The sequence below is a fragment of the Notothenia coriiceps genome, unplaced genomic scaffold (assembly GCF_000735185.1).
Source record: "Notothenia coriiceps isolate Sejong01 unplaced genomic scaffold, NC01 NC01_scaffold00037244, whole genome shotgun sequence".
Lineage (NCBI taxonomy): Eukaryota > Metazoa > Chordata > Actinopteri > Perciformes > Nototheniidae > Notothenia > Notothenia coriiceps.
This window is the reverse complement of record NW_011369945.1, coordinates 22,964,367-22,974,970: the sequence shown is the minus strand read 5'-3', so window position 1 is coordinate 22,974,970 and position 10,604 is coordinate 22,964,367. Positions and strand designations below refer to the sequence as shown.

Genomic DNA, 10,604 nt, shown 5'->3' with positions numbered 1-10,604 from the left:
TATTGAGACAACTATTTTTTCTGTCCTTTAAGTAGGAACTAAACCAATTTAGAGCTGTTGCTGAAACCTCCCACCCAGTTTTCTAGACGATCTAGCAATATGTGACCCGCTCTATCGAAATCAGTCGGAATTCGCAACGGCTCATTTCAAAATAAACGTAGATATGCGTAAAAAACTAGTTATTTGGGGTTCGGGTGTTTTGATTGATTTTAAATAAACAAAGTCTTGGCTTTCAGAATATGAAACTTTTATTTAAACAATAGGCCTACACACATACGCAAAAATACACAAACACACAAACCCCAGACCAGTAATCCAAACGAAAATATTTCCCCTCCGGACTATTTTGATCATTTGTTCCGCTAATAATCAATCAGATCGATGGATTCCAGAGAAGAGGAAACTTTAACCTGTTAAGCCCCAAGGTCCCCCCTCGGCGGGGGCTTTGTTTTTTTCACAACACTGTGTCTCAGGGCATCTTCATTTTTAAAAACCTATTAATGTGTTATACCAGATTAACGGGAAGAATCTCAGCTAACTGACGATACAAACCATTTTTACCAAAACAAAACACAAGTCTCATAAGAAGCATCTAAATGACCCCTGAGCGAAAAAATGCTAACACACTTTGGCACCGAACTCAAGATAAAGATACCCTTATTACTTATCGTAGCTGCACATACAATATATCCGATTAAAGCTGAGGTTCCACAGATTATATAGGTATAGTATCATCACTGAGCGATCAGAACTCGCGACAGGGGAAGCAAACACAGACATCACAACACGTAGTATTACGGAGCAAAAACGGGACATTGTCTCACCTTAGCTGTTATTCTGATCAAAAGTCGTGTTCAATGGGATTAAAACAAGAAAAAACGCGGCTGAGGGTTAATCCATAGGTTAATTGAATGTGTCTGTCACTTTGAAAAAATTATTTATTATCCATAATTCCATTTTTATGTAAAAATCGGAGAGTAAAAGTTAGCTGCTAATGGTAGCCAGAGTTATCGCAGCTTCCGGCTTTGGCTATGCGTCACTCCCACTCCTTATTTGATAAGGTGTGTGTGTATGTGGGAGTTCCCCTCGATTCCATTGGCTCTAGCGATTAAAAAGAGATGTCAATCATCAAAATCGACCAAGGGGGGCCAGATATATGAAAAAACATCCAAATGACCCCAGAAGTGTTTTTTTTTGCTAAATCTCTCTATAAAGGTCAAATTTCACTTGTTTTGCATCAATCTTGATACAGGGTACTTATTATATGTTGTACTTTGGATTCCTAAAGCTTTTAGTCTACCATCCCATCATTCAAGGGTGGTTTTCACTATAAGTAATATTTTTTGGAAAGACACTATAATTTACATTTTTTTACTGTAGTGTGTTCAATCTGAATTTACTTTAAAATTAAAACAAATTGATTCTGATACTTCTACATCCAACTCACAGATGTAACCTTGATTTGAGAAAAAAGATTATTAATTTAACCCTTTTAGAAGGGAAGATATGATCATTTGTTCTGGGAATGTTATTTTCGAGCCTGAGACCTGAAAACAGGCTCGGGGCTTAACAGGTTAATGTCCTCTTATAAAAGTGAATTCCACAAATCACTGATGTTTTGATATTTTGTAGGAAACAAGGGAGCAGTGGGAGTTTCCTTCATGTTCAACCGTTCATCGTTTGGCTTTATCAACAGTCACCTGACCTCGGGAAGTGAGAAGAAGCTCAGGTTGGTAACAGAGAACAAAGCCAGTTAGTCTACATTTATCAGTAACACTATAAACGGATCAAACTAAAACTGTAATTTCAGTGTCTTTACTATTTTCTGTAGTCGCAGTTGCAAGTTCTTTCTGGGCTTTTTTTGCCTCTCCGGCGTCATACATACAAACTGCCTAGGCACTCAAATTGGTGGAAGTTGTTGTAGTCAGAAGGCACAGGAAAGGAGCTCTGCAGAGGCTTCTACTGAAATTGACAAAATCTAGAAAAGGATTATCAAACACTTACTGAATACATCCTAATACTATGTTTAGTTAAATCATTGTGGGTAGGTAAAATAGCTCGCTATCTTAACCTTCAATCACTATTAAATAAACAGTTAAAGAATTGTTTATTCACTAGTAGTGTCAATTGATTCAAAATTGTCTTAATCACAATAATAATCCTGTGATTAATCATGATTTATCACATGGTCAAAATACTAGTATTGACTTCATCTAGGATGGACATAACACAAATACGTGTTTGGTGTTGTAATAAAGGAATGTATGACAAACTAGTAAGTGAAATCAGTTTAATTGTTAGCATGAAGTTGGACATTTTGCTCAAGGTATGGACAAAGCCGCTGGCATGGAGAGCCGGTGTAATGTGTGAGCATATTATCGTATGCAAACAATGAAAGTGCAATTATTAGCAAAATAAAAATTTGAGCTAACAGAAAATCCTCCATATTAGTTTAATACACACAGTTAAGCTAGCACACACTATTGTATGAACATATAGGTTCACCTGCTGAATTAAAAAAAGAACAAATGAAGCAAAGAAAGTGAAAACCATGAAGCAGATTCAGGCAGTAGGCGTATGGATTCACACTTAAAGTATTATCCTACAGAATAGTACAGCTGACAGAGAAGAGAGAACATCTGATCCTTTACAACAAACACTATATGCTCTTTTTAGCTTGTTACTAACGCTTTATTCCTGCTAGTAGGCTAATCCCCGTTTTTTCAAAATGAAAAAAGTCTGATTACATTATTTGTTAAGTAACTAAGGGATTACAGTTACCTTTTTTTGTATCCTGATTACATAATCCCATTACAACATTACCGTTACCATTTCAACATTACCGTTACACCCAGGTGGTGAGGGTCCGTACTGATGTCCAGTGGTCTCCAGTCAGAGCCAAATATTAGTTTTTGCCACTTCCTTGGCTTTCTTTGGCATTGGCACAAATGTATTAATAAACATTTCCCTATGTAGATACACGAGGAAGATACAGATTATGTTATGAGTATGTGTAATTTAAAGATAGAAGTATGCTGTTTGTGAACTTCCCAGTAGCGCTAACTAGCTCACTTCGCCTTTTGCTGATTTTGTCGTATTAGCACACTGGTTTAACTGTTACAAGAGTTGAGACAGTGATGCTTGAAATATTAACTTATTATGCCCTTGGTGGTGTATTTGTACAACAATAGTCACTACTGCTTTTAGTTTACCTATCTAACAGTTACAGAGTTGTCGAGGACTTTATTTTGTTTAACACATTCAAGCAATAATAGTATGTATTGCCGACATGCAATACATTTGAATTTATTTGCAGACGAAATCAAAACTACACAAACATCCTGCGATTTGTGAATCTGGGGGATAAGAAGCTCAATCCGTTTGACATCACACATCGCTTCACACACCTCTTCTGGCTTGGGGATTTGAACTACCGCGTTGAATTCCCATCCACAGTAAGTTGTTTTGGATTGTAGTTTGCTGTATAGAAGCAACACAAACACAAAATGATGTAGTTTGATGCAAGATAACGTTTTTGCTACCACCGGATATATAACGTTTGTGTTGATATCTTAATAACAAAATGCTAATTATAAGCTATGTCTGTTTTATAAATACATGTTTGCATTGCTGTAGTTTAGTGGTATATAAAAGAGCATGCTGGATGTCAGGTGTCTAAATTCTCAGCTGCTAACACTGTTAGGCAGAAAAGTCACTTCTCTACACTGTTTCCCTTCACAGGAAGCTGAAAACATTGTGACAAAGATCAGACAGCAGCAGTACCAGGAACTCCTCAGTAGAGACCAGCTCAACACGGAGAGGAATGATGGAAAGGTCTTCTTGCATTTCGGTGAGCCTTGGATCATATTCATTCATAAAGAAATGCAGCGTGTGAGGCCTGTATGTGCTTTTCAAATTCCTAAGGAAGGCAAGTGAGTAAAATACATTCTGTTGATAACTTGTTGAAAATGTAATCCAAATGATTATATGTCTTACTTAATCCCTGGTTAGAAAACAATGTTTTGCTACGTTTATTTTCCCAGGTTCCTTTTTTTTATCTGAGAGTTTTGGTGGATTCTTTTTTTTTCTGTAAGGATATTTTTCCCAGGTGTTGTTTTGTAACACTCTTTTTAGCCACAAGAGGCTATAACAAGTTGTCAGTTTACAGTACATCAGGGGTGTCCAAACTTTTTCACCGAGGGCCACATACAGAATAATATAAGAAGGACTGGGGGCCACTTATAGAGGTGAAGTATATTGCCTCGTAAATTAAGTTATAAGTTAGCAAAATGTAGGTAAAATTAGGCTTGATACATGAATACACTTTAAGAAAAAACCTGCCTACATCACAGCTCTCTATAGGGTTTCATTTCTCTTGTTGGCAGCTCATCCCTTCAAACAGAAGCCTCATAGTGATTATAATAAGATTAAATATGAAGGGTCTATTTCAAGCTTGTTATGTACATAACTTATTGGGCTTTTTCTTTATCAACTAAGATTTGTTAGAACATGTTTTCAAAAGTTGGCTTATTAACTCTTGAATACTACTGTGTTATATATTTTTACATATATATTTATGAAGTACAATATAAGAAAAGCACAAGTTTCATTTGTGGGCCATATTTCATAACTTTTTTAATTTCCTGAGGGCCAATTCCAAATGGCCCGCGGGCCGCATTTGGCCCCGGGACCGTAGTTTGGACACGCCTGGTGTAGATACAAAATAAAACACGTCTTCTTAACAATGATTTCATTATGTCTGTAGATGAAGAGGAAATTACTTTTCCACCAACTTATCGCTTTGAAAGAGACACGCGAGAGAAGTACGCCTACACGAAGGCCAAAGCCACAGGGGTAAGCTTGTGTCAGACGTCTTGTCCCTGACTCCTGACATGCCCCATAGTGCAGAAACTGTACTCTCATTTGACACAGAACATGGTTTTCGCTTTTAGCCATCTCGGTCAAAAACTCCATGTGAAGATATATTCTCATCTACAGGCTCCAGGATCAATTTCACACACTTCTCTTTTAGACTATTGAACCTCACACATTTTGATCTCTTGAATTGATCCATACCAGCAAGAATGTTTGAAATCAGAAATAACATAGCCTCCCTTCTGCTTTTTAATACTTAAAATGTTTTAAAGCTGTGTCTGGCAAAAGCTTGTAATGAGTCTTTTTGTATGTATCATGACTTTAACTCTACAGACAAAGTACAACTTGCCCTCATGGTGTGACCGGGTCCTTTGGAAGTCGTACCCCCTGGTTCATGTTGTCTGCCAAGCATATGGTGAGTCATTGGAGAACATGTATGGAACTGATTTATTCTACGGGGTCTGTCATTTCTGCATAATGGTTCTTAAAAAGCTCTCTAATATCTTACGTTTTTACTACTACTCAACTATATTTTCAGTTTTTGTTAAATCCTATGAAATTGTTCCAATGAATCGTCTTTTAGTTGTAGTTCAGGTGAACATTATAGAAGAGATTATTTTTTGAAGGCCAGGGTCTCTGACAGGCATATGTTGCATGCTTTGTCCCCGGACAGCACTGGACATTGTTTTATATTATAAAATGTTCCACTCAGCATAGAGCTTTGTCCAAATTCATAACAACTTTAAATATCAACATTAGATCAGCCTCAAAGATCCATTATTGGTCAGGCAATAGCAGAAGTATGACAGCTAAAGGCCAGATTACATTTCAATAAATATGAAAAGTAAATGTTTCATTAAATAAAAAATCTGATTTACTCAGTTTTTAAAACATATTAATTTCACCGAAAATGTTTCTTCCTGGAAAATACCAAGGAAAATGATTAAAAGATTATTTGTAAAAGATGAACCTGTCACCGAATGTACACAGTAAGTGTAGATAACTTGTCAATCGGAGCACTTAACCCCTGAACACATTTGTATTATGCTCTCTGCAGCTCTAAACTAAACTAACTAAAGGGGGGGTTTCATAGGCAAGGGCCTTTACCAGAGAGGGAGGGTTTAACAAAAGAAGACAGCTGCAGGGACTAAAGTCATGTTATCTCAGTGCCTGCTGCACACTTTCCCCATTCTTCGTATAATATTTCTCTTCTGAGTGCACACACAGGTCTCCTCAAAAAGTGTGAGAAAATAAAACCCTCTCTCTTTTCCTCCTTACCCAAATCTCTAAAATCGGGGGAACAACGGAGCTGATCCAGATTTGCTGCCAATATGACGTACTATCGGAAATGTGGGCTGGCTTTAAAACGTTGCTATCAGAAACAATGCACGACGTGTTTTGGAAGTAATATGGTCTTGCTTTACATTAGCAAGTATCGCTAACACTCAGAGCTAACCTGTACTGGAGAGAGTTTGTGTAAAGAAGCAGGAAATACAAGGAACTCACCTTGTGTTAAACCTGAGAGCTCCATACTGTTCCAGAAATAATTATTGATGTGGTTTTGAACATGATATGGCGTTTACTTATGGCAGCATTTAGTTGAGTTTCTGGGTAGAATTCCCAGGCACAAGCTCCCCCCCAACCCTCTTCTTTTTTTTAAAGCTACGGACCCAGAATCAGCACTTCTCTAACAGGACTGAAATAGAGGGGTATGAGGCTAGAATGGGTGATCAGTTTGGTTTTTGGAGCAAAACAATTCATAGACATGTTTTTTATATATTTGTATATACCTGAGACCTATAATATATGCCTACAAATAGTATAATAGGAGACCTTTCATAAAAGAGCCCTGTTAATGATATTTAGTGAGACAGACTCATTGTGCCAAACTTTCCAACCTGCAGGTTGCACTAATGACATCATGACCAGTGACCACTCACCATTATTTGCCTCATTCGAGGTGGGAGTAGCCTCACAGTTTGTCTCCAAGCAAGGTAAGACCACCATCTCTGGCTCCCTGCAGTAATGATTTCCTTTCCGGGGTTACAGGGTGATGTTGTCACTTTTACATTTTCAGACATGAACAGTGCACCTCAAGGTGGGATACAGATCAGGAACTGTATAGCCACCTTGATGACCAAATCAAAGACCAAGTTCTTCATCGAATACCATTCCAGCTGCTTGGAGAGTATGTCTGTTTGACTGACCCTATCACTTTTATTCTGCTGTAAAACGCTTCAATTATGAAAACTAATATTTCTTTAATTGTTTAACAGAAAAAGTCAAGACTATAGAAGGAGAGAACATGGAGAAATCGGATGGGTCAATAAAAGTTTCCTTTAGAAACCAAGTTGAGGTAAATAAGAAAGGAGCTTTCAGTGTGTGCTTGTTGTGGTAATAAATCATAATTATGTTGTCTTCTTCCTCTTTTCAGCTCACCCCTATCATCTCTGACCCAGAATACCTGTTGGACCAGCACATCCTCATCTGCGTGAAGTCCACAGACTGCGACGAGTCCTATGGTAACTGACTCACATGCAGTTTGTAATATGCAATAATCTGAGCAGGATTTATAGTTTGCTGGTGTCTTATTCCCAAAGGTGAGGGCTGTGTTGCCCTGAGAGCAGCTCAGTTCTCTTACAGAGAGTTTCAGGTCACACTGACTCACCACGGAGAGAAGACAGGCATTCTGACAGGCGGCATCCAGTTACCCACCTCGGAGTGCAAGCCCACTGAGAAGTTATACGGTCAGCAAATCTCATCAGGACTTCACATATTCAACTCTTCTTACTTCAGTTCTTTAGGCATTAATTCCTCTTTTTATACGCTTGCAGATTTCATCAAAATCGAAAGCTCTGATGACACTGGCTCCTCAAAAGGCAAAGGCGTTGATACCAACAAGTAAGACATTTTTTCACCTGTGATTACTGTCAGATAACTTAGACGTGACTTCAGTTTGTGATGATTTCTGTCTTCTGTTGACAGGTTTTCTGTCACACAATCACATGATATTTCTAACCCCAATTACATGGGAATTTCCTTCAGAAGTGGCAATGTGGTAGATAAAGGTTGGAGTTACAGCCTGCCACAGAAAAGTCTTCCAATCGCTGGCCAAGGGAGCAAAGACACCAAGAAGGGGGGCTATGATGTGGGCTCACGAAGCCCCACAGGAAAACATCTCAATCCCATGTGAGTGCCTGTTGTTTACGCATTTCATATCATCTCAGTGGTCAAACTAAAAAAATATATGATTTACATACACTCTGTTAATACAGAGCGAGTGAAGAGGTTTGATATTCTGAGAAAAAAAGTTGAAAATGCACGGGAAAAATACTCTCTCTGATTGAAGAGGTAAATATATATGGAATATGTTTACAAATATTCACATTTGTATTGTGAATTTAGGCCTTATTTTCTCAGAATATCTCCTGAATCTCCGTAATAATAGTTTTTTTTAACTACAATGACCCTCATGCACTGTCGTAGATATGGCTCAGTAGAAGCAGAAACTGACCCCTTGTTCTGTAGGGGGGAGGAGGAAAAGATGTCAGGGATGTTTGACAATCCGTTATACGGTTCGATGGGGAAATCACGGGGCAAGGACCAAGACCATCAGCAGAAGGACCTCCTCACACCTCCAGATCCCAACTTTACAACCTCCAATGCAGCAGACGGAGACCCTGATCGTCCCCCGCTGCCCACCCCACGCAACCGCTCCTTCACCTGCTCCGAGACAAAACCCCTGCCTTCCACCACCGTCTCCTCGCATCCCTCAACATTCAAGAAACCAGTGGCGCCATCGCGCTCTGAAGGGGGGATGGCACAGAGCCGGCCCCCTCTGCCTTCCAAGTCCCGGCCGGGCCTGCCGGAGCCCCAGAACCCCCGAGACTACAGGGAAAGCTCCGAACTCCCCAGCAAACACAGACTGCCTGCAAAACCTGGCCAGCCGCAGCCTCACAAAGACTGTAAGTACACATGTGTTTCTCTTATTGCAAGACTCTTAAATCATACATTTCCCAGCAAATACAATACATTTAATGATGCAGAAACTGTCTTTACATAGTGCACCCTGAAGTCACCAAGATGGGCCGTTCTTTGAAGTGAGGCCGGGCCACAGCAACTGCACGGCTTCCAACTCTGCATCATGGGAGCCAGGCCTTCCCCCTGCTATATGTATCACATACTGTATGAGTGACTATTATTTAGTAACTACGGAATATTTCTACATTTTGTATGGTGTGCCTTTTCACTTTCTTGCTAAAGAGAGCAATACCACTTTAATGTCAGTATGCTAAATATTACGCTATAGCAAGTTAGCCTAACCTAGCATGCAATCTTGTAGTCTAATAAAAAGTGCTGAGCAACAGATTTTTCAGACTTAATTTCTGCTAAGCTTTCATAAAAAATAAAAAATAAAGTTTGGAAATATACTGCTTATAAACAATTGTGTTGCTTTGGATGTGGAGTTTCACACTATAGTAGCTAACGAACGTTACGGCACAGTATTATCTGCATACACATTAACATGTTTGCCCTTGAGATGTCAAATATATGCTCAAATAATTTCAAAATCTCAGCTAAACTGTGTTATTTAAGATCTTTTTTTAAACCTGAACTCATAATCATTGCCTGTGACACTTTTAATAAAAACCTCAGTGAGACCAGTGCTGCAAAACTCAATGCTTCCATCTGCTGTTGTGTACAAGAATTTCATGCAGAGTGAAAATCAAGTCACCCAAGCTGCACAATCAAGAAGACTTCCTTTAAATTAATTTAAGATTTGCTGTTTGCCATGTGAATTGCTGGATAATTCTACCTCTTAAAGCCTAAGAAAATAAATGTTTGGTCCCAAGATACATTACATATGTTAACATTTACAATGTATGGAAGAGTATAAAGGCCAGGCATGAGGGGAAATATATTTTTGAGGCATTTAGTATTCTGTATTTTCAGAATAAAATCAATGTCTAGACTCTAGAGTCTAGAGACCATAGAGTAGAGATTGTATATATAAATGGACGTAGTGTCCGTGACGTCACCCATAGGATTCTGCAGAGTTGCAGAGAAGCCCTTAGTAGGCGGAGTCGGCCACTAACGTCTCGGCAGTGACGTCAGAGTCTAACTCCCGTCTGCTCCAGCCTGATCCAAATAAGGGCAAAGAGGCGGAGCCGAGGCGGGACCTGCTGCCACCGAGGTGGAATTTCCAGAGCTAGCTCAAGCTAAGAAGCTAAGCCAACATGAAATACATGCATACCAAGTTACTACGTGGCACTTTGGTTTTGATAAAACAGTGTAGTTCCACTATATAAACGTTACATTCACAATCAAACGAGACAATCTGCAAGAGAATTAGCTATTTTTTGTTATTCTTAATGCTTGTCATTCACACGTTCATAAAATAAAATAAGTGTCGATAGCAGCATAGCCTATTGTGGCGATGTTCAGCTTAATAAGCCTTGTTCAACATAATTTATTTAGCTAATACTACAGCGCAGGGCCGGCCCTTGGCATAGGCAGTATAGGCGAATGCTAAGAGTGCATCAATCAATGGGGGGCGCCAAAAAAAAAAAAAAAAAAGTTAGAAATTCATTTTTATTTTATTTATTTTATTTCATAACAACACAATTTCCCGATTTTGGATCAACAAAGTACATCTTATTATCTTATACTAACAGAACTACGCCTATATTGCGTACAGCGCCCATAAACTATGGCGCACCCCCCCCCCC

General features: G+C 39.0%; 1 protein-coding gene across 1 annotated transcript; it reads left to right on the top strand.

Moving 5' to 3' along the window:
• Positions 1-163: 163 nt before the first annotated feature.
• Positions 164-9,555, top strand: LOC104965434 (phosphatidylinositol 3,4,5-trisphosphate 5-phosphatase 1-like). Its single transcript, XM_010794390.1, has 15 exons — positions 164-167; positions 1,633-1,729; positions 3,317-3,455; positions 3,742-3,850; positions 4,766-4,854; positions 5,209-5,290; positions 6,780-6,869; positions 6,953-7,063; positions 7,152-7,231; positions 7,310-7,397; positions 7,476-7,622; positions 7,710-7,776; positions 7,861-8,064; positions 8,404-8,840; positions 8,939-9,555. The coding sequence occupies exons 1-15, from the start codon at positions 164-166 to the stop codon at positions 8,977-8,979; spliced, it is 1,785 nt and encodes a 594-aa protein (XP_010792692.1). The 3' UTR covers positions 8,980-9,555.
• Positions 9,556-10,604: the final 1,049 nt, after the last annotated feature.